Source organism: Ornithorhynchus anatinus, chromosome 7, assembly GCF_004115215.2.
Source record: "Ornithorhynchus anatinus isolate Pmale09 chromosome 7, mOrnAna1.pri.v4, whole genome shotgun sequence".
NCBI classification, from domain to species: Eukaryota; Metazoa; Chordata; class Mammalia; order Monotremata; family Ornithorhynchidae; genus Ornithorhynchus; species Ornithorhynchus anatinus.
The window spans coordinates 616832-639831 of NC_041734.1; the positions used below are offsets into that span (position 1 = coordinate 616832).

General features: G+C 56.2%; 1 protein-coding gene across 1 annotated transcript in view; it reads right to left on the reverse strand.

Annotated features, from left to right (window-relative positions):
• Window positions 1–23000, reverse strand: part of ZC2HC1A (zinc finger C2HC-type containing 1A) — a 35242-nt gene that overhangs the window by 6740 nt on the left and 5502 nt on the right. The window contains exons 2-7 of the mRNA XM_029069387.1: window positions 10693–10769; window positions 9207–9323; window positions 7733–7874; window positions 5015–5166; window positions 3774–3873; window positions 2513–2621 (exon numbers count right to left, since the gene is read on the reverse strand). Coding sequence (XP_028925220.1) covers window positions 2513–2621; window positions 3774–3873; window positions 5015–5166; window positions 7733–7874; window positions 9207–9323; window positions 10693–10769 — 697 coding nt within the window. The remainder of the gene's footprint in view (window positions 1–2512; window positions 2622–3773; window positions 3874–5014; window positions 5167–7732; window positions 7875–9206; window positions 9324–10692; window positions 10770–23000) is intronic.

Sequence of the window (23000 nt, forward strand, 5' to 3'; positions counted from 1 at the left end):
CACATTTCCCTACCATCTCCCCCTGGGCTTCGGGTGAAGTCATTCCCTTTTGAAGCACTGTCTTTTGGAACTCCAGTCTTCCACCCTGGCCCCAAGATCCATATCTGTCCTCTGCTTCCCTTGGCCAATCCCTCCCGCCCATCCTCGTCCACTTAACGCCATTTCGATTACCCGGACGGGCGCTGGCTCAACGGACTGATAAATCAGACTCCATACCTTGTCTCTTTCAAATTCCCACTCCTCTCTCTCAGGCAGAAAAATCACAGCTGGGTTTTCAACTCAAAGAATTGCTACAAAGCCTCAGAGCCACTGAAAATGGACTCCGTCGTTCACAATCCGGAGAGGGCATTTTCAAGTTACGCTACGGAAAAAATCCAGTCGCTCCCAAAGGTCCAAAATGTTAGGCTTGCCCCCCAGAAAATTCTCAAAATTCTCCAAACTCCTCAGGGATGGGGACTGGAGTTTTTCCACTCTTTCATCTCTTTTCTTGTAGGATTAAACCGGACAAACACTCGCTCAACTCAACTAACCTAATCGATGATTCTTCTCCTCAAACTGCCCAACGGATGTCGGAGAGAGCCGCTGCCTAAAACAGAGGTCAAACTGTGGCAAGTCATCTGGGCGGCTTGGGAATAACGGAAAAAAACCAAAGCCAAAACAAACTGTAGATCTTATTTCTCTGCTTTGTTAGCCCCAAATTCCAATCTGGGAATAGGTTTTGGATTCCACTTTTTCAAACGCAGATTGCCGTAATGAGACTCTGGAACAATTCCCATGCACAGACATTGGTATGAAATAATTCCAGAAAGTTTAGGGAGGAAACCTAAGTTCTGAGGCAGGGGTGAGCAAGGGTAGGAAATTCAGTCAAATCTAAGCCGACCGTGGCCTAAATGATACGTTACTGGTTTCAATTTAAACGACTCCCCAATTCCAGACGAGCTGGGGCCTTCCTCGTGGACTGGTGGGAACCGGAGGATGAGAATTTCACGCATGGCCTCTGCTTTTTCAATACCTCTGTCGAAAGTGTGGGCCCAGATCTGAGATGGGGGGAGATGGAAAACGGGTCTCTCTTTGTTCTCGGGCTGTGCATGGCCAACATCGGAACTACCGCTCAGACCCGGCCGGGTAAGCCAAAGGAGACCCGACCACCTGACAGACTCGGCCGACGGGAACGCGCGGGGTAGAATTCGGTTCTGAGGTTCGCCCCTGGAGCCCGGGCCCGCGGCCTCGTGCCTTGCTCAGTTCCGGGGAGCGGGCTGGGCCGGGGCAGTGGCTTCTCCTCGGCCCCGGGGCTCGGCCCACGCTCCGTGCCTCAGGTAGACTGGAGAGGGGCTGGGCGGGCCCGGGGGGGGGGAACAACGGCCTGAGGGGGTGGGCCTGGGGCGGTCGGGGCCGTGGGCCACAGGACGCACCCGGCCCTGGAGGAAGGCAGAAAGCCAAAGGGGCCCGCCGCTGGGGCTCTGACCCCTTTCATCGACATCACAGAAACAGGGCCCGGTGGCCTGCCTGATTTCCCCAGTGGGGCGGGGGGGGGGGGGTGGGTTGTGGTGGGGTGGGGTGCGTGTGTGTGGTCAGATGTTTTACTGAGATCACACCGGCCTCCGTTCTCCTGGGCGGCCTTCCTAACCGTGAAAAACAAAATGTCTGCAGACAGACGGCGAGCGAAGGGTTCTCTCTGTCTATTTGCTGTGTTGCCACGGGGAAGCAATACAATACAAAGAGCACAGGCCTGCAGGTTAGAGGACCTGGTTCCGGCTCTACCACTCGCCTGTCGTGTGTGACCTTGGTCAAGTCACTTCACTTCTCTGGGCCTCAGTTTCCTCATCTGTAAAACGGAGATTCAATACCCTTTTTCCCTCTCCCTCAGGCCGGGAGCCCCGGGTGGGCTAGGGACTGTGTCTGACCCGATCGTCTCGTAACCGTCCCAGTGCTTAGTACAGTTTCTATTCCAGCACTTGGTACAGTTTCGGGCACAGAGTTAAGCGCCGTAACAGTAACAGTCGATATTATTATTTTTATAAATGTCACAGAGCAAACGCCCTCCAGGATGTCCGGGTCCCCTCCTGGGAGGAGGATTCGATCAGGGACAAAACAGGTTAGGGATTCCTCGGGGGTGGTGACGCCGGGGAGGATCACTGTTCGCGCAGGGTCCAAGCCTCAGCCGTTTCGAATTCCTGTCCCTACAGCTGAGCAAAACTGACAGAGTCTCACGAGCCCCGCGGGCCTTGCCTTTGGCCCGAACCACGGGTCGGGAATCCAGCCAGCCTCTCCGCCAGGGTCCCAAGGAGAGACCCCACCTCCCCGAGACGCCGCTGGATTCTTGACCGGAGACAACACGCAACCGAGGAATGTGGGGGCAGAGACAGCCGAGCGCATCTCGGAGCGGGATGCCGCAGTCGCTCATTCACCGAATCGGTTTTCGGAAGACAAAGGACCCTTTCAAAACGAGACCTTATCAAGACTAAAAGAACCACCGGGAGCCGGGAAGCCGATCGATTTCCGGGAAACTTACCCTGCCTGCGGAGCTGCCGCTCCCACGGCGCCTTTGTGAGAGGGAGATAAGGTCTGAACTTTGCTTCCCCAAGGACCCCCGGGAGAAGGTACCTTGCTCGCGGGCCCACCTGCCAACGGAAGAAAGGGCCAACGTGAGAGGCGTCACCCCCGGGCCGGCCCGGGACTCCGTCCGAGACGCCGGGACGAACCGTGGGTCGGTCCCCCCGCCTGACCGCCCCCCTCCGTCCTCGACTCTCCCGGCAGCGTCCCGGCATGGACCGTCCGACCCCCGTGACCCTCTTGCGGCGTCCCAACACGGGCCGCTCCACGGCCCCGCCTCTCCCCTCTCCACCCCCGTCTCTATCAACGGCAGAGTGTCCGCGGATTGGCCCCTTTCCTCCACGGGGGCGTCCCGCCGGTGGCCGACGAGGCTCCGGCCCCGCGGAGAGTGGGGGACCGGCGGCGGCAGAGCAGCGGGAGCCACGGAGCCTCTCCGTTCCTCTATCTGTAGGCCCGGCTCGTGGGTTTGGGAGAATGAAGAGCAGCTGTTGGGGGCACGAGCTGCTTTCATTTTCAATTTCTCTCCACGCGTGGCTACCGGAAGGTCTGGTGCACAGTGGGTGTTTCGCGAGCGAGAGGTAGAGCCCGGGGTGCTCGGCTGCTGCTACTGCAGCTGGGCTACCTCATCCGCTACCGCGGCAACTGCCGCTTCATCACCTCGGGGAGGGAGCCCGGAGCCGCCGCCGCCTGCCGAGTGCCTCTCCCGTTAAAGCTCCGGACCCAGGCGTCCAAGAGCTCCCCCTTCCCCGTTTCGGTCGGGGAGGTCCCCAGAGCGGCTGCTGTCCCCTACTCGTGCCTCCCCCCGAGAAGCCCCGCCAAGATCCGCAGGCCCCCTCCCCGCTGGGCCGGCCCCGCCTGGCTCCACACGCGGGCACGCTCTCCCAACCCGCCACAGGCTGCCAACGGCAGTCTGCCGCCGCCGCCTGGAAACGGGAACGATTCCCGGCGATGCGGGAACTCTCCGATGACAAACAAGGGCGGTTCTTCCCGACCGACTCCAGGCGGAGACGGTGCCCGGAAGCCCCGAGCCCCTGCGGTTCTCCACTCGAGCTTTCCCTTCCTCCCGGGTGTCCGTGTGGCGACAAAATCTCGGCTTTTCCTTCCGGGAAATTACTCTGCACCCATCTTTTCTCCTTTGATCCCGGGCCCTCTCTCGGGAGCCTCGACTCCTGCCCCCCGTCACCCGCCGGATGGAGGAGGAGGAGAGATGCCATTCACACCTAGGCCGGGCTTGCTGGCGCTACTCGGCTGCGGTAGGCGGGAAGAGGCCGAGGGAAGCGCCGTTGGGGCGCTGGGCTTCCGAAGGGCGGTCGGCTTGTACTGGAAAAGTGAAAGGAAAATCCATGAGAGGGATTATCCCCAGATCCCCTGGACAACCGTAAACCCTTCTTATTTATTTATCTTAATGACTCTCTCCCCCTGTAGACCGTAAGCTCGCGGTGGGCAGGGAACGTGTCCGTTATATGTACTCTCTCAAGAGCTTAGTACATTCATTCATTCAACTGTACTTATTAAATGCTTACTGTGTGCAGAGCACTGTACTAAGCGCTTGGGAAAGTGTAATACAGCAATTAAGACTGACAATCCCTGCCCGCAACGAGCTCACAGTCTACAGGCGGGGCGACAGACCTCAATACAAATAAACAGACACCAATATAAATAGATAAAATAGATACGCAGCGTGGCTCAGTGGAAAGAGCCCGGGCTTGGGAGTCAGGGTTCGTGGGTTCGAATCCCGGCTCTGCCACTTGTCAGCTGGGTGACTGTGGGCGAGTCACTTCGCTTCTCTGTGCCTCAGTGACCTCGTCTGTAAAATGGGGATTAACTGGGAGCCTCACGTGGGACGACCCGATTACCCTGTATCTACCCCGGGGCTTAGAACGGTGCTCTGCACATAGTAAGCGCTTAACAAATACCAACATACATAAGTGCCGTGGGGCACGGAGGAGGGGAAGAGTAAAGGGAGCTACAATTCACCGGCTGGCTCCCTGACTGGTCTCCCAGGGCAGGTGGGGAGGAGGCTGACACTGATGGGCAGACCGGTGAGGCAAGGGTTCCCCTGCTTCAAGGATCCCAGAGAGGGGGTGACCCTGGACTCCTTTTGTGGAACGGCTGCCTGAACGTCCCGGAACATTATTGGGCTTGGGGTCGCCACCTGACATTAAGTGGGATCTCTGGGGGTAGAGATTCACTTCTCTGGGGGCGGGGAAAAAATCTCTGAGAAGAGACTTTCAATTTTGGGCAATTAATTTGGGAAAGGTGGCCGGGACGACGGGCGGGAGAAAAAAGGGAGGAAAAACGAGGTGGGGGGGGGAGGGGGAGGGTCTTCCCTAGGAGTGAGTGTACGTGTGAGTTTGTGTGTACGTTTTGCCCTATGGCGCGTAGCCATTAGGCTATCAATCAGCCTGATTAATCTTTCCGGAAAGAGGCCCGAGTCGGGGGAGGGGAGGGAGTGCCTCACCTGAGCTCGAGGGGATGCTTTCCCTTTGGTGTCGGTGGCTGAGAATTTGCCTTTGTTGCTGATGCGAGCTGCCTGCTCCTTGCAGAAATTGATGTGCCTGTCGGCTGCATTTTCATTGAACCTCCTCTGGCAATAGGGACACTGAATGTAATCTAAAAAAGGACAAAGGCAGGATTTTCCAGAGAATGAGCCCCCAGGTGAGCGGCAGGGGCCAAAGCCAGTCCCACCAGCCCCTCCCCGTCCCCGGGGAGAGGGCAGACGAGAGGCTGGGGCCCGGGGAGACCCGGCCAGCCCCCCTCAGCCGCCCTCGCCGACCCCAAGGGGAAGACCTCGGACGGGGGGTCTCCAGAACTAAGATCAGTCTTCATTCATTCAATCGTATTTACTGAGTGCTTACTGTGTGTAAAGCACTGTGCTAAGCGCTTGGGAGAGTACAAAACAATATAATAGATACATTCCCTGGCCACAGGGAGCTTACGGTCTTGAAGTCACCTAAAAAAACTGAGTTGAAATTCTTTCCTTAGCACAGAGTCCAAATATCTCCCAGGGATAGACCGTAGCCAGCTGTGTGTATACTGAGTTTCACGGACAAGTCCCCTCTGAGAGTTCAAAAAACGAGTGGGTTCTAAAGCATATGAGACACCCCGACGAGCCCACGGAGCTGGGAAAAAGCCCGGACTGGTCTCGGGAGGCTCCGTCTTGTGGCCGGCGGGGGCCGTTAAGGGAGTGAAGGCGACTCCACCCCCGAGGGGGTCTACGGGGCGGCAGGGCCCAGACCCCGGGGGAACCGGAAACCCTGCGGGGTCTGCGTGGCGAAGGAGCCTCCCCATTCGGGGGCGGGTAAGCGTGGCCAGGACCAGCCTGGCTCCGGGCCAGCGGCCGCCGCAGCTAGCCACCCGCCTGGCAAGCCGCAGCCTGCAGACTGGCGCCACGTGGGAATGGCTAGCTTGGTGCCACCCAGGCTGGAGGGGGCTGCCCCGCTCCCCTGCTCTCCCACCCTGGATTCTCCTGGGGCCAAGCTGCCAACCGGCTGCCCGCTGAATTTGTCTCTGTAATGCAGGGAAATGTTGCCAAAACCTGCTTTGGCACGTGTGGCATGGCGCCTAGTAATGATTACGGTACTTGTTAAGCACTTACTATGTGCCAAGCACCGTACTAAGCGCCGGGGTAGATGCAAGGTAATTGGGTTGGCCACAGTCCCCGTCCCCAGCGGGGCCCACAGCCTTAATCCCCGTTTCGCAGATGAGGTGCCCGCGACACCGAGAAGTGAACTGATGTGCCCGAGGTCACCCGACAGACAAGGGACAAGGCAGGGATTAGAATCCAGGTCCTTTGTACCGTCTAGATCAGTGAGAAGCAGCGTGGCTTAGTGGCTGGAACACGGGTCTGGAAGTCAGAAGGACATGGGTTCTGATCCTGGCTCTGCCACGCGTCTGCTGTGTGACCCTGGGCAAGACACTTAAATTTCTCTCTGCCTCAATTTCCTCATCTGTAAAATGGAGATTACTATTGTGAGCTCCATGCGGGACATGAACTAGGTCCAACCTGAATAGCCTGTATCTACCCCGACGCTTAGTATAGTGCCTGAAACATAGTAAGTGTTTAACAAATACCATAAAAAAAATCATTTTTGACTCTCGGGAACCCAGGACTTCAGATTTCCATGAATGTCTCCGCTGTTCTACGAATCGCCTGTCCTCCCAGCTTCACGTACCCACGCAGGAATGTTCACGAGTTCATTTTCCAGAGTTGCAAATGACAGTTTCTAAAGCGCCTATTCAGGTATGGTTTAGATGAACATTTAAATCACCATTTTATGGGTTTCCCATTTACAGCCCGGATTTCCCTCACGGATACGAACTTCCACTGGCATTGGGCACGTCCTTAATCTCCTCTATCTCCCCGACGACCCTCGTCCACATCCCCTCTCTGGCCCCAAACTCCCTACCCCTCAGTATAGGCCAGACCACCACTCTCCCCACCTTTAACGCCTTAGTAAAAACATCTCTCTTCCAAGTGGCCTTCCCCGAATGAGCTTTCATTTCCCCTTCTGCGCTGCCTACTTGGATCTGCATCCTTTGAGCGCTCGCTATTTACCCACCGTCGGCCCAACAGGATCTATATTTGTACCCGTAATTTATTCCTTCACGATAAGGTCCGTCTCCCCCTCTAGACAGTAAGCACCCCGTGGCAGGGAATGTGTCTGCCGACTCGGTCGTGCTGTACTCCCCCAGGCATTTAGCACAGTGCTCTGCACCCGATAAGAGGTCAATAAATATCATTCATTGAGTGATCCCCAGTGGGCCAAGGAGAGCCCATGTTTAATGAGCTTGGATATTGATTTATTTATTGCCATCGTTCTCGTCTGTCCGTCTCCCCCGATTAGACCGTGCGCCCGTCAAACGGCAGGGACCGTCTCTATCTGTTGCCGACTTGTTCGTTCCAAGCGCTTAGTACAGTGCTCTGCACATAGAAAGCGCTCAGTAAATACTACTGAATGAATGATTAAGCAACGGTGACGATCTCCATCTGCCTGTCAATAAATCGGTGGCATTTACTGAGCACCTCTGTGTGCAGAGCACTATACTATGCGCTTGGGAGAGTATAATATAACAATGTAAGATAGTAGACATAGTTCCTGCCCCCAGCGAGCTTACAGCCTACAGACGTCTCCCCCCAGCGACAAGCAGAGACCCCCCTCCCCCCGCCTGTCCCTACCAGGATCGTAGGAAGGTGGAGGCGGTGGAGGGAGTTTCCCCCCTTCTTTAAGGGTCTGGTCAAGCCCTTTGGCTGCGCGGATGGTGGCTATGAATTCTTCGTGCTTCCTTCTCCAGTTAGACTGCTTCTTTGGTGGTTCTGGCTAAAATGAAAAATGAACACAAAGGCCTAGAGGTCAATTCTCCTACAGCAGGAAGCATGAGGTGGACAGGCCCGTGTGAGAGACAGTGAACGAGAATCTTTAGTTAGAAAACAATCCCGCCCGCGAGTTTCCGTCCTTTGAGCAGGCGGTCCGTTTCCAGGTTGAGCATCTGGGGATGAGGGCCGCGCCTCAGAAGCCGGCCCGCCGATGCTCCTGAAGGACGGGTCCGGTCTACCTGGCTCGAATCCACCCCAGCGTCTGCCAAGTGTAGAGGAAGCATGGACTCAATTCCAAGCCAGGGTACTGTTTTACAGGTGGAAGGAAAGAAGTCAGGCTTCCACGACGGTCGTGAGGAGACGTTTCTTCGTCCATCCTGCTGTCGCCCCCAGGGCTGGGGGGTGAACGAGACAGTGAGCCGGGGGGGGGGGCCCAAAGGGGGCGGCTGAAATGGGCCGGCACACAGCAAGCGCCCTGTAAATGCCACAGTATTTCACCAGATCCCGCTGGTCGGGGGACAACTGAAGCAGCGTGGCCTGATGGATAGATCCTGGGCCTGGGAGTCGGAGGACCTGAGCTCTAATCCCAGCTCTGCCACTTGTCTGCTGTGTGACCTCTGGCAAACGACTTCACTTCTCTGGGCCTCAGTTCCCTCATCTGTAAAATGGGGATTAAGACTGCGAGCCCTAGGTGGGGTAAGGACTGCGGCCACCCAATTACCTCGCATCTACCCCAGTGCTTCGAAGAGTGCCTGAAACAGAGTAGGTGCTTAACAGACACAATTGTTATCATTATTACTCGTACTGTATTCTCCCAAGGACCTGGAAGAGTTCTCTGCTGGCAGCAGGTGTCCAGCACACGGCTCTGCGCATACAAGTCAGCCAGTCGGTCGTATTTATTGAGCGTTTACTACGTGCAGAGCACTGTACTAAGCACTTGGGCGAGTACGATATAACAACAAACAGGCGCATCCCCTGCCCGCGACCAATTTACAGGGACTAGGTAAAGACTGATGATGATGGGGTGTGTGTGGTTCCTGAAGGCCTTACTGTCTTTAGGACTCGTTTTTCTAATTCTCAGTCTACCTCTGCCACAACAGACACTGTTCTGGGAACAATGGAGGATTCAGCGTCCGCATCTGGCCCATGTCTCCGATGGAAATCCTTGGCTGGGAAAAGGGCTAGACAGGCGGAGTCCCATCCCCCATTTCAGGATTTCTGCTCTAATCATTGTTCCAGAACAACCGTGCTCATTCTCAGTAGCGGTTCCTAACTGCCCATGACATATGTGTTTGTGTGTGTGAGAGAGAGAGAGACCATTCGATTACCGACTTACCCGAGGCTTCAGAGGTTTTACTGTTGGAATATCGGTCCCTTCCGCCCGCTGTCTGCTGGAATCAAACGCCTTGCGCTTCTTCGTCGCGGTTTTCTGGCATATCGGCCCGTGCTTTTTCTGTTGGGTGGAGAGGAATGTCAGGACTGAGCGAGCTACACCCGGGGGCCAGTGCGGTTCTTGGCCCGGGCTGACCGTGGCCCCGCCAGGGATGGGGGGAGCGGAAGCCTGGGGAGCTCGGAGGCCCGGGGTGTAAGGGGGTCCCGGGCGGGCCACACCCTCCGACGCCACTCGGCCTCCCAGCGCTTTCGACAAGAAGACAGTTCCAGGCTGCCCGGTTCAGTGACCCGAGTCCTTGGGCGGATAACCCCAGTTTGACCGTGAAGGCCGGCAAACACTGGGCGGGTTGGGTTTCGGTTGCTTGGTCCAATGTCCCCTGACGGCCTCTCGAATGAAGGCCGGGCCCACGTGGTCCCAGGCCTAGAGGAACGGGATCCGCAGGCCGCCCCGCTCCCTGCCACCACCCGACTTGTTTCGATTCACTGAGGCAGATGACCCGAGGGTGCAGCGCGGATCCCTCCCACTTTCCAGTGCTCCCTGACCACAACACACGAGCAAAGAGGGAACAGAGAGGAAGGGGGAAAGTGGCCACAACAACCTGGACTCCTTAACTCCAGGGGACTGAAGAGAATCCACGTGAGCTTCGGTCCCAAGGACAACCGAAGGCCCCTGGAGCTTAAGAAGCCTTACTAAATGGAAGCCATCCGATATCTGCCCGTGGAACCCATCTCACCACTCCTAAAGAACCACACACTTTTACCTTTTTCTTTCTAACGGTGTTGGTTAAGCGCTTACTACGTGCCGAGCACTGTTCCAAACGCTGAGGCAGATACAAGCTAAGCGGGTTGGTCACCTTCCACGTCCCACACGGGGCTCACGGGCTTAATCCCCATTTTACAGATGAGGGGACCGAGGCGGCGAGAAGTGAAGTGACTCGCCCTAGGTCACACACCTCTAGACGGTGAGCTCGTGGAGGGCAGGGATCGTCTCTCTTGATTGCCGTATTGTACTTTCCCAAGCCCTTAGCAGAGTGCTCTGCACACAGTAAGGGCTCGACAGATCCGACCGAATGACCGTAGCACACGAGTGGCGGAGCTGTGGTTAGAATCCAGGTTCTTCTGACACCCAGGCCCGGGATCTATCCACTAGATCACATTGCTTCTTTGGAAATCGGCCGGAGGGCGAATAAACAAATCCAACCCGATTCCGCCGCCCGAGGGACCGGCCAGAATGAAGACAGAATGAAGACGAGGTTCCAGCCCTCGAACGGCCAGAGGTGTGGCCGGTGACACCGATTTTCCCTCTCAACCCAGAGAAACGAGTTCCCCCGGCATTCCGAGTCTCCCAGCCCCCCGCCCCCGCGGAGGGAGGAGCCAGACGCCGGGTGCCGGCAGACGCAGAAGCAAAGACACTGGTGCATTTTACTCACTAATGCTACTGGGAAGAAGGTTCGTCCACAAATCTTGCACGGTAATAATTCCCCCGCTTTCACTACGGTGCCGTTTTCTGAAAGAAAAGAAAAAGGGTATTAACCACAGGTCGACTCTTGAAACGTAGCCAGGCTCGATTTTGGAACGACACGGAATTTTGGAATTACTTATAGTAACTAAGCGGGCCGAGTCGACCCAGATCCTTCGTGACCAATCGAGGACGAGAAGGGAAACAAGAAGCCGGTTTTAACGCTTTCTCTTTATAGGACCGATAAAAACGGAGATGATGCGTCGATCACAATATACTCCGGGGGGTGGATTTTTCAGGCCGAAGCCCATACATAGGGGGTGATTACTGAGGTTTATTTTTCTTTTCCAGGAGGGAGAAAACCGGCTTAAAAATGTTTTTTAATGTCAGCCTTTATTTTAAAATAATTTCTTGGTTCAGGGTCTTAATGCAAAGGAAGCTGAGGGATGGAGGGAAGGAAAAAGGGAGGGAAGGAAGGAGGGAAGGAAAGGAGACAAGAGAGGAAAGAAAGGAGGAAAGGACAGCCAGGGAGAGATAGGGCAATGGCAGTGTTCACTAGAGGACAGAGCACGGGGGTGAGAGTTCAGAAAGTCATGGGTTCTAATCCCGGCTCCACCACTTGCCTGCTGTGTGACCTTGGGCAAGTCACTTCACTTGAGTGAAGAGAAGCAGCGAGAAGAGAGTGAGTAAGAGAAGCAGCGTGGCTCAGTGGAAAGAGCACGGGCTTGGGAGTCAGAGGACATGAGTTCGAATCCCTGCTCTGCCACTTGTCAGCTGTGTGACTGTGGGCGAGTCACTTCACTTCTCTGGGCCTCAGTGACCTCATCTGTAAAATGGGGATTAACTGTGAGCCTCACGTGGGCCAACCTGATTCCCCTGTATCTACCCCAGCGCTTAGAACAGTGCTTGGCACATAGTAAGCGCTTAACAAATACCAACAATATTATTATTACTTCACTACTCTGGGCCTCAGTTACCTCATCTATAAAATGGGGATCGAGACCGTGAGCCCCACGAGGGTCAGAGACTGCGTCCAACTCGATCTGCTTGTATCCACCCCAGCGCTTAGTAGAGTGCCTGGCACGTGGTAAGCGTTTAAGAAATACCATCTTCATTATTATTATTGTTAATACTGCGGCTCGTGTGCGGGGACGGGTCGCGGGGGTGGGGGAGGGCTGGAGGGGCCTTTCTCAGGAGGCTCTGCCCTCCAAAGCAGCAGCTTCCTCCTGCTTTTTCAGGGGTTCGGACCGCTGTGAGAGCTCAGCCTCCCGAGGACGGGCGGGGAGGAGGAGGAAGAGCAGGGGGAGAGGGGCAAGGGCGAGTCTGAGGGATTGGAGCCACATGGAGTTTTGGGGTAGACGCACGCTTGAGGTATTTTCTTTCTCCTTTTCAACCCCAATGTTTGAAAAACGAACTGGGAGTCAAAAACGGGGATGAAATCTGGTTAACCCCCCCAAAATATATCTGTAAAAATGGTTTTCGAGTTGGCCACGAAATATCTACGCATGATTTACTCTGGAGTTATTTTATGCATCCTGTCCAGTGAGTTTAAATTACGACGGCCACTGCGTAACACTAAAAATACTGGGCTGGGTGGGGCCGGGCTGGTGTTTGGGGTTGAAGCAGCCTCTCTAACCTGGGACTGGCCCCCTTCCCACAATCAGGACGCCTAACTTCTCCCAAGAGACACCCGCGGCTACATTTACGGAGAAATCAGGCCTGCGCAAACAACAGTCACATTCTCTGAAATTTCAGGAATCGGCCACGCCTGCCCTCGCTGGCTCCTCGCTCTGTTACGGTGCGTGCGCCTGGAAAGCGATCTCCGCTACCCTGCTGGAAGGGGTAGACGGGAGAGGGTCGTTTTTTCATTTTTCAAGTCCAGACGTGAAAAGTGCCGTAACCACAGCCTCCGCCTTAAAATAAGAAACGAGCACGGTGTTAGAGGTCGGATGTAGGACGGTGACTCCTGGCGGGTTGTTTCAGGGTGTGAGTCTGTCTGGCCGCCCGTCTCTCTCCCCCGCGCCCTCCCCCACCGGCTTCGAGCTCGCTCGCAGCTCCCGCGCACGGAAAAAGCCTTCTCTGGGCGCCCCGCCGCCCTCACCCTGCTCCCGTCCCCGACCAGACTCCCCGAGGGGGCTGTGAACGGCCACGGTTTCCCCAGACCCGCTCTCCCACCGGGTTTCTGCTCCGATAATAATAATCATCATACGATATCTGTTAAGCGCTGAATATGTGCCAGGCGCTGTACTACGCGCTGGGGTTGATACAAGCTAATCAGGTTGAACAAGGTCCCCGTCCCCCCTGTGGGACAGGGACTGATTTGCTCCGATTCACCCCAGCGTTTAGTACAACGCCTGGCACGTAGTAAGCACTCAGCCAACACCCTAATTAATCCCCATTTTAGAGGTGAGGTAGCGGGCACAGAGGAGGGAGGTGACTCGACCAAGGTCACACAGCAGACAAGCGGCAGGGCCGAATTAGAACCCAGGTCCTTTGGACTCCCGGGCGGGGGTCTGTCCACTCTGCCGTGTTCATGACTCCCGAAGCTGCTAGCTCGGACTCCTCTCCGGCTTTTCATTCCCACATCTCCTCCTGCCTCGGGACATCTCCACTCGGGCCGGTGGGCGGTCGGGGAGGGGGTGTTCCCTCTTAAGCATCTTCCCTTCCCACCTCCGTCCCCTTCTGTTTTCCCGTCCCCTTCTATTTTCCCGTTTCTGGCAAAGCCCCTGGCTTCCTCCCTGTCCCAGAAGCTTAGTGTCCCCCTCACCTCCTCGCCATTTTTCAGTTTTTAATAATAAATAATAATGTTGGTATTTGTTAAGCGCTTACTATGTGCCAAGCACTGTTCTAAGCGCTGGGGTAGACATAGGGGAATCAGGTTGTCCCACGTGGGGCTCACAGTCTTAATCCCCATTTTACAGATGAGGGAACTGAGGCACAGAGAAGTTAGAGAAGCAGCGTGGCGCAGTGGAAAGAGCACGGGCTTTGGAGTCAGGGCTCATGAGTTCGAATCCCAGCTCTGCCACTTGTCAGCTGTGTGACTGTGGGCAAGTCACTTAACTTCTCTGTGCCTCAGTTCCCTCATCTGTAAAATGGGGATTAAGACTGTGAGCCCCACGTGGGACAACCTGATTCCCCTGTGTCTACCCCAGCGCTTAGAACAGTGCTCTGCACATAGTAAGCGCTTAACAAATACCAACATTATTATTATTATTATTAAGTGACTTGCCCACCCATCAATGGTATCTACTGAGTGCTTACTGTGTGCACAGCACTGTACTAAGCGCTTGGGAGAGGACAGTGCAGTGAGGACAGCAGACTCGATCCTGGACCTCAAGGAGCTTACACCCTTACGATCTCACATCCTGCCGATTCCACCTCCGAGAGAGTCGACGGATGAACGTCATTTACTGAACGCTTACCGTGTGCAGAGCGCTGTACTGAGCGCTTGGGAGATGACAACACTACAGAGTGGGCGGACAGCATGGCTCCGTGGAAAAGAGCCCGGGCTTCGGAGTCACAGGTCATGAGTTCGACTCCCGGCTCTGCCACCTGTCAGCTGTGTGACTGTGGGCGAGTCGCTTCACTTCTCTGTGCCTCAGTTACCTCGTCTGAAAACTGGGGATTAAGACCGTGAGCCTCCCGTGGGGCAACCCGATGACCCTGTATCTACCCCCGCGCTTAGAACAGTGGTCGGCACGTCGTAAGCGCTTAACAGATACCAATATTATTATTATTATTATTCCCGGCTCTGGTGTTGCCCTCTCTCCGGATTAGACTGTGAGCCCGTCATTGGGCAGGGATCGTCTCTACCTGTTGCCGAATGGTCCATTCCAAGCGCTTAGTTCAGTGCTCTGCCCATAGTAAGCGCTCAATAACTGCTACCGAATGAATGAATCGAATGAACTCACATTTGTTGTGTTTATGACACTGTGTTGCCACGTGAAGCCGCCCCCAGTGCTTCCGGCTGTCCCATGACAACTGGGCAAAACACCCGTCGAAGGCTTCAACAAAGAGTACTCCCGCGCAACGCAGCCCAGGAGTATGAAGCTTCTGCACCTGGCGCTGATTCATACTCTCCCAAGCGCTTAGTACAGTGCTTGGGGGAAGCAGCGTGGCTCAGTGGAAAGAGCCTGGGCTTCGGAGTCAGAGGTCATGAGTTCGACTCCCGGCTCTGCCACTTGTCAGCTGGGTGACGGTGGGCGAGTCACTTCACTTCTCCGGGCCTCAGTTCCCTCATCTGTCAAATGGGGATGAAGACCGCGAGCCTCACGTGGGACGACCCGATGACCCCGCATCTCCCCCAGCGCTTAGAACGGCGCTCTGCACTTAGGAAGCGCTTAGCGGATACCAACATTACGATTACAGTGCTCTAGAGGACGGACGTTAAATATAAAATAATAAACAATGCTTAATAGCTATCTGAAGTGAGCCCACACCTTCTTGAAATGGAGAATACCGGAGGGATGGGGAAAGATTGCTTTCCCCTTTGCCATTCCAAGGGCGTGCGGCTGCTTCCTAAGAGCTTGAAACGGGCGAGTTGGCTCAGAATTTATACATATTTTACATTCTGGCGTAAGTCAGAGACGGTAAAATGATCTATTTTTATACTACATTACTCCGGCATGCCGTTTCACACCATACAGTATGGCGTGTGGAGAAGCAGCGCGGCGGCACAGTGGACTGAGCACGGGGCCTGGGGGTCTGAAGGTCACGGGTTCTAATCCTGGCTCCGCCTGCCGCGTGACCTCGGGCAAGTCTGTTCCTCTCTGCCTCAGTTCCCTCATCCGTAAGACGGGGATAGAGACTGTGGGACGGAGACTGCGTCCGACTCCATCTGCTTGCGTCCACCCCAGCGCTTAGTCCGGTGCCTGGCACACAGGGAGCGCTTAACGGATACCACTATTATTATTATTATTACACAAGGACAGAGGGAGTCAGCAGGGTGGAGACAGTGAGCAGAAGGGATGTGGACTGAAGTGCGCGGCCTGGAGTCCCAAAGAAATGTTTTATAGCCCTGACTGCACACGACCTCAAATCTCGTAGCATTGTTGAGGACAGCTGAGAAGCAACGGCAACCAACAGATCGGCTTGGTTGCGGCAGTTAGGAAGGGGATGACCCTTTAAGAGCAGAGGCTTGAGAAGATTATGATACAAGGAGATGTAATCAAAGACGGTGCCAGGATCCGCAAGTAGCTAATGTAACCGCTCAGAAAAGCGGCATGGCGTAGTGGACAGAGCCCGTGCCCGAGAGCCAGAAGGGCGGGGGTTCTAATCCCAGCTAAGCCACTCCTCGGCTGCGTGACCTCAGGCCGGTCACTTCACTTCTCTGGGCCTCAGTCACCTCATCTGGAAAACGGACAGTGAGACGGTGAGCCTTCCGTGGGACGGGACTGTGCCCGAACCGATTCGCTGGGATCCACCCCGGCGCTTTCTACAGTGCATGGCACGGAGTAAGCGCTCAACACATATCACGATTTATTATTACTGAGAAGCAGCATGGAGTATTTGGATAGAAGACGGGCCCGGGAGTCGGAAGGTCGGGGGTTCTAATGCCGGCTCTGCCGTGCGTCCGCCGTGTGACGTTGGGCTCGGTTTCCTCACCTGGAAAATGGGGATTGAGACTGTGAGCCCCAAGTGACGTCTCCACCTGGATGTCCGCCCGCCACCTAAAACTCAACCCGTCCAAAACTGAACTCCTTATCTTCCCTCCCGAACCCTGTCCTCTCCCTGACTTCCCCGTCACTGTGGACGGCCCGACCATCCCACCCGTCTCACGAGCCCGCGACCCTGGCGTCGTCCTTGTCTCCGCTCTCTCATTCACCTCCCACATCCAATCCGTCACCAACGCCTGCCGCTCTCACCTTTACAATATCGCCGAGATCCGCCCTTTCCCCTCCATCCAAAAGGCTATCGAGCTGGTACGGGCTCTCGTAACATCCCGGCCGGATTACTGTGCCAGCCTTCTCTGATCTCCCTTCCTCCCGTCTCTCCCCGCTCCAGTCTATTCTTCACTCCGCTGCCCGGATCACCTTCCTGCAGAAACGCTCTGGGCAGGTCACTCCCCTCCTTAAAAACCTCCGGTGGTTGCCCATCGACCTCCGCACGAAACAAACACTTCTCACTCTGGGCTTCGGGGCTCTCCATCACCTCGCCCCCTACCTCACCTCGCTTCTCTCTTTCTCCTGCCCACCCCGCACGCCCGTCCCGCCGTCGACCCCCGGCCCACGTCCTCCCGCGGTCCCGGAACGCCCTCCCTCCTCACCTCCGCCAAACTCACTCTCTTCCCCTCTTCAGAGCCCTACTGAGAGCTCACCTCCTCCCAGAGGCCTTCCCACACTGAGCTCCCCCCTTTTCCCTCTGCTCCCCCTCCGCCCTCTGCTCCTCCCCCTTCGCCTCCCCTCAGCTGAGCCCCCTTTCCCTCCGCTCCTCCCCCTTCCCCCTCAGCACTGTGCTCATACGTATATATTATTTATTACCCGATTTATTTTGTCAATGAGGTGTCCATCCCCTTCATTCTATTTATCGTGACGATGTTGTCTTGCTTCTCGTTTCGTTCTGTTCTGCTCTGCCGTCCGTCTCCCCCGCTTAGACTGTGAGCCCGTCACTGGGCAGGAATGGTCTCTGTCTGTTGCCCGACTGCCCATTCCAAGCGCTTAGTACAGTGCTCTGCACATAGTAAGCTCTCAATAAATACTCTTGAATGAATAAATGAAAGTGGGACAAGAACTCTGTCCACCAACTTGACTCAGTTGCTTCCACTCCAGTGCTTCGTATAGTGCCTGGCACAGAGTAAGTGCTCCGGAAACACCACAATTATTATTTTTATTTTTGGGTGTTCCACGTGAAAGACTTTTGCTTAGGCACATGGATATACACAGAGATACACGGACTCTCCGCGACATCGTCTGCAAACCCCAAGCGTGGCCCTGAATAGATAGGAGCATATAGATCTAGTCATATAAAAGCCGAAAGCGAATTTAGGAATATGGGTTTGCGTGCTTATAACTACAGGCATGCGCACATCTATATTTTCACACACATTTGTTTTGTGTCCGACACTGTGTTTCCCTGTTGCGCTGTCTCCAGTGCTTCAGGTTGTCCCTGACAACTGGACAAAACATCAACTGAAGCGTTCAATGAAGAGCACTCCAGACTACTCCAGTACACCACACACCAGAAATATGAAGCTTCTGTACTGTATTATACTCCCCCAAGCGCTTAGTACAGTGCTCCCTACAATCAACCGTATTCATTAAGTGCTTACTGTGTACTAAGCACTTGGGAGAGTACAAGAGAGTCAGATGACTAGATCCCGGCCTCAAGGAGCTTACGCTCTTACAATAATAATGTTGGTAGTTGTTACGCGCTTACTATGTGCTGAGCACCGTTCTAAGCGCTGGGGTAGATACTGGGTAATCGGGTTGTCCCGCGTGAGGACAACCTTAAGTCCTGCTGATTCTCCCTCGAGACAACCAACCAATCAATGGTATTTACTGAGCGTTGCGTTCAGAGCACCGTGCTAAGTGCTTGGTCCAGTGGACTCGATCCCAGGCCTCAATAATAATAATAATAATAATAATGATGATGATGGTATCTGTTGAGCGCTTAACTATGTGCCGAGGGCCGTTCTCAGCGCTAGGGTAGATACAACGTAATCAGGTTGTCGCACGTGGGGCTCACGGTCTCAATCCCCATCTTGGAGATGAGGTAACTGAGGCACAGAGAAGTGAAGCGGCTCGCCCAAGGTCACACAGCGGACAAGTGGCGGAGCCGGGATTAGAACCCACGTCCTCTGACTCCCGAGCCCGGGCTCTTGCCACTAAGGCGCGCTGCTTCTCGAGGAGCTTTCACTCTTACAATCCTGAATCCTGCAGATTCGCCCTCCAAGACAGTCAGTCAGTGGCATTTATTGCACACTAACTGGTGCGGGGCACTGTACTAAGCACTCAGGAGAGGACCATCCAGCGGGTGGGAGACACGGTCCCTGCCCACAAGACATTTCCCAGATCCGTTCCTTCCTCTCCTCCTCCACTGTCACTCCCCTAGTCCCAGTTCCCCTCAGAGGATCTTCCTCAGACATCGCTAACCACACACTCCCTCAATCAACGGTATTTACTGAGTGCCCACCCTGTGCCCGGCACTGTACTAAGCGCTTGGAAGAATACGATCTAGCAATACGATAGACTGTAAGCTCGTTGTGGGCAGGGGTCGTGCTGACCGACCCTGTTACTCTGAGCTCTCCCAAGCGCCTAGGACGGCGCTCAGCACACAGAAAGAGCTCCATAAATACCAATGATTGATTAATCGGTCGACCCTCGCTCTCAGCTCGCCCTCCTGCCCCGAGGCCGGAATTCCCACTTTCCCTAAATCCGCTCAAACCACTGCCCCGCCAAGTTTCAATGCCTCCTAAAGTACCACCTCCTCGGGGAAGGCTTCCCCGGTGACCTCCAAGTCATTTCATTCCGACAGCCCGTCCTCAGCACGTATTCTACATACATCGATCCGTACTATTTATTGCTATTTTGTCTGTCCGTCTCCCCCGACTGGACCGTAAGCCCGTCAGAGGGCAGGGACCGTCTCTATCTGTCCATTCCAAGCGCTCGGTACAGAGCTCTGCACGTAGTAAGCGCTCAATAAGTGCTATTGAGTGAACGAACATACGTGTTTAGGCACACACAAACGTGTATATATTCAATTATACGGACCCCTCTTCTCCCCATTTAATCTGGTATTTTCTCCTGGCATCTAGGTTCCATTCCCTCGCTGATCCCTGTTCTTCCTACGGCTCCGCCAGTCTGGACCAGTTCCACCCGGTGGAGCGTCAGCTCCCCGCGGGTAGGGGGTGTCCGGGGAGGGGGGGGGGAGGCTGGCCAGGCCCCCGGACGGGAGAAACGCTTTTCTGGAGGCAGACGGGGTCAACAGCGCAAAGAGCCAACGCAGGTCACGGACCCAGGAACCCGGTCCTGCCTCCCTCCCCTCCTCCCCCGCCCCACGGCGCTCGGCATTTCCAGAGGGGTCTGGTCCGGTCACCGCCCCCTCCCTCCCCTCCGGAAGGACGGCCGGACAGCGGAGGGGCCAGAAAGGATTCATTGACCCTGGTTGGGGACAACAGGAAAACAGAGCCGGTGAGGAGAGGTTCAAGGAACCGGGGGCCACTCGGCCCGGGGGAGGCCGAGCGGGGAGGCCGCGGACCGGAACGGAACGTCTCCCAGTAAACAGAGGATCGCAGGGGGAGGAAGGCGGCCAGCTGTCCTCCACGACCCCGAGGCCCCGCCGGGCGGAGGAGACGGACACGCGTAGCAGCGGGGGACCCGGTGGTCGGACACCACGGAGGACCTCCCGCTGACGGGCCGGGATAGGCCGGAAGGGGCGGCGAGGAGGACGGCGGTTTTGGCCTCCGCGGCCCCGGGGACCTCTCACGCAACAGCGTGGCCCGCCGGTTTAGAGCACGGGCCTGGGAGTCGGAAGAACCTGGGTTCTCATCCCGGCTCTGCCGCTTTCATTCATTCGGTCGTATTTATCGCGCGCTTAGCCTGTGCGGAGCACTGTGCTGCGCGCTCGGAAGGTACGGCTCGGCAACAGAGAGTGACGATCCCTACCCGACAACGGACTCACAGTCTAGAAGGGGGAGACGGACCACAGAACAGGACACTCGTCTGCCGGGTGGCCTCGGGCGCGTCACTTCAGTTCTCCGGGCCTCGGTGACCTCATCTGTAAAACGGGGACTGAGACCGTGAGCCCCATGTGGGACGGGGACTGTGCCCAACCCGATTAGCCTCTATCCACCCCAGCACTCAGTACAGCGCCCGGCACATGGTAAGTGCGTAACCGACACCTTATCGTTATTAGCGCTGCGTACACAATCAGCGCTCAACGAACGGGATTGAATGAATGATGATGATGATGATTACGAGGGATGGACTCCACCCTTCCGGGACGGCTGGGTTAGCCTCCGGCCCGGAGGCAGGGGCCTGTCCCCCATCATCTGAGATCATCCGAGATCCCTCCCCACTCCTCCCCACGCTCTAAGACAGGGCTTCCAGTCTCCTCAGATGACTTCAATCCCTCCGTGACCACTTCTCATCACCTCTGCCCTCTTCCACGCTTCTGCTCACCCTTGGAAGCCAGCCTCCGGATAAAAACGTAAACACGGCCCTTTGAGCCTCCCCCCGCCGGCCCGGGCACTCCTCGACCGGAGCGCGGCTCTCCCCTTCCCAGATTCCTCGGGCGGTTCCCGCTCCCGGCTCGCCGGCGGGGTTTCGACCGCCGAACGGCGGCAGGATAAATAGGGACGAGACCTTCGGATGTCATCTCGAACCACGGTCGACCCCCCCCCCCCCCCGGCCGCCGACGGGGATCCCCTTTTTCCTCCGCTCTGCTAACGGAGACGAAGCAAGCTCCTCGAGGGCGGGGATCGGGGCTGCCGAGATCGCACTCTCCCCAAGCTCCACACGCTGGAAGCGCTGGATAAGTAACGCCACCGATCAATCGATCGACGGCTCCATCGACCCAACGCGTTGGGAACGCAGGCCCGGGACCCGGGGAGGCACTCTCGGGGCCAGCTCGGAGGAGGTGACGTCGCGCTCTCCCGCTCCGTGGTCGAGCAGGCCGGGGGCCCTTGGGCCGGAAATCCGGGTCCTACTTTTTGGACCTCTGGAAAGCTCTGCTGTGGGGGTGAGCCCCCGTTTTTCAGACCTCCAAACCACGCGGGGTATTCTACCCCTTCCTCCCCAGGCCACCGCCCCAGACAGAGAAGCAGCGTGGCACAGTGGAAAGAGCACGGGCTTTGGAGTCAGGGCTCATGAGTTCGAATCCCAGCTCCGCCACTTGTCAGCTGTGTGACTGTGGGCGAGTCACTTAACCTCTCTGTGCCTCAATTCCCTCATCTGGAAAATGGGGATTAAGACCGTGAGCCCCACGTGGGACGACCCGATTCCCCTGTGTCTACCCCAGCGCTTAGAACAGTGCTCGGCACATAGTAAGCGCTTAACAAATACCAACATTATTATTATTATTATTATTATTATTATTATTCCGAACTGCAAAGCCCTCCGGGGGACTCGGCTTCTCCGGGCCTTCGCAATCCCGCTCGGTCTCAAGGAATGGCGAGGCTCTTTTTTTTTTAAGGGTATCCGTTAAGCACTTACAATGGGCCAGGCACTGTACTAAGCACTGGGGTAGATACGAGCTGTTCAGGTTGGACAGGATCCCCGTCCCACACAGTGCTCTCAGTCTTAATCCCCATTTTACGGAGGAGGGAACTGAAGTGCAGAGAAATGAAGTCACCCAGCGGACAAGTGGCGGAGCCGGAATTAGAACCCGGGGCTTTTTGCCCCCCCCCCCCGGCCCGGCCCGTGCTCTGTCCTCTGGGCCACACTGCTCCCCTAAGGTCCTCTCGGCTTCGAGCCCAGCCGTTTCCCCTGCTGCGTGAGCCCGGCCCCAAGCCTCCAAACGCCTTACTCCCCGCCCCCCGTCTCCCCTGGGCCTGCCGAGCCCCTAGGCGGGAGGCGCTCGCGGTTGGGGCTGGAAAACCTGGTGACCGGACCCGGGCTCGCTCGCCTTCCTCCAAGGCAAGTCAACCTGCCTAGTCCACCCGACCGCCGGGGCTCGCCCTCATCCAGACGGGCTCGTCCCCCGGTACCCGGGCGGGACCCAGGTCCCAAATTCCACGGAACGAATTCTCCATCCCGAAATAAACCGGAAGCCAGTCGACTCCGGCTTTGGCGAACCTCCAGGAACTCGGGGTTTGCATTTCACCGCCAAATCGCTACTTAAATGACTAATTTAGGGACGCGGTGTTTCAGATGCTCTGACCGACCAAGAGGTGGGCCTGAAGATTTCCCCTAAAGCCTTCGCGCTTTTCTTTGGCACTTTTCTCTACGTCCCCAGCCCCTCTTGCTCCCGCCGTCCTCCGCCTGCACTACCGGCCCCTTACCTGGTTACGACCGAGGTTGCATCTGTTTGATTTTCCCCCGGGGCTCTGGGCCTCTCCTTTCCCTCTCCCCATCCTGAGCGCTTAGGGCTGTGGGCGGGGTTCCTATCGACTTCTCTCGAGTGCTCGGCACAGTGCTCGGCAGAGAACGAGTGCTCAATAAATATCACTAAATGAGGGCCTGGGCCCCATCTTCTCAGTCAGTCGTATTCATTGAGTGCTTACTGTGTGCAGAGCACTGAACTAAGCACTTGGGAGGGTACAATACAACAATAAACGGGCACATCCCTCGCCCACAGCGACCTTACAGTCCAGAAGGGGAGACGGACATTACTTGTGGCTCG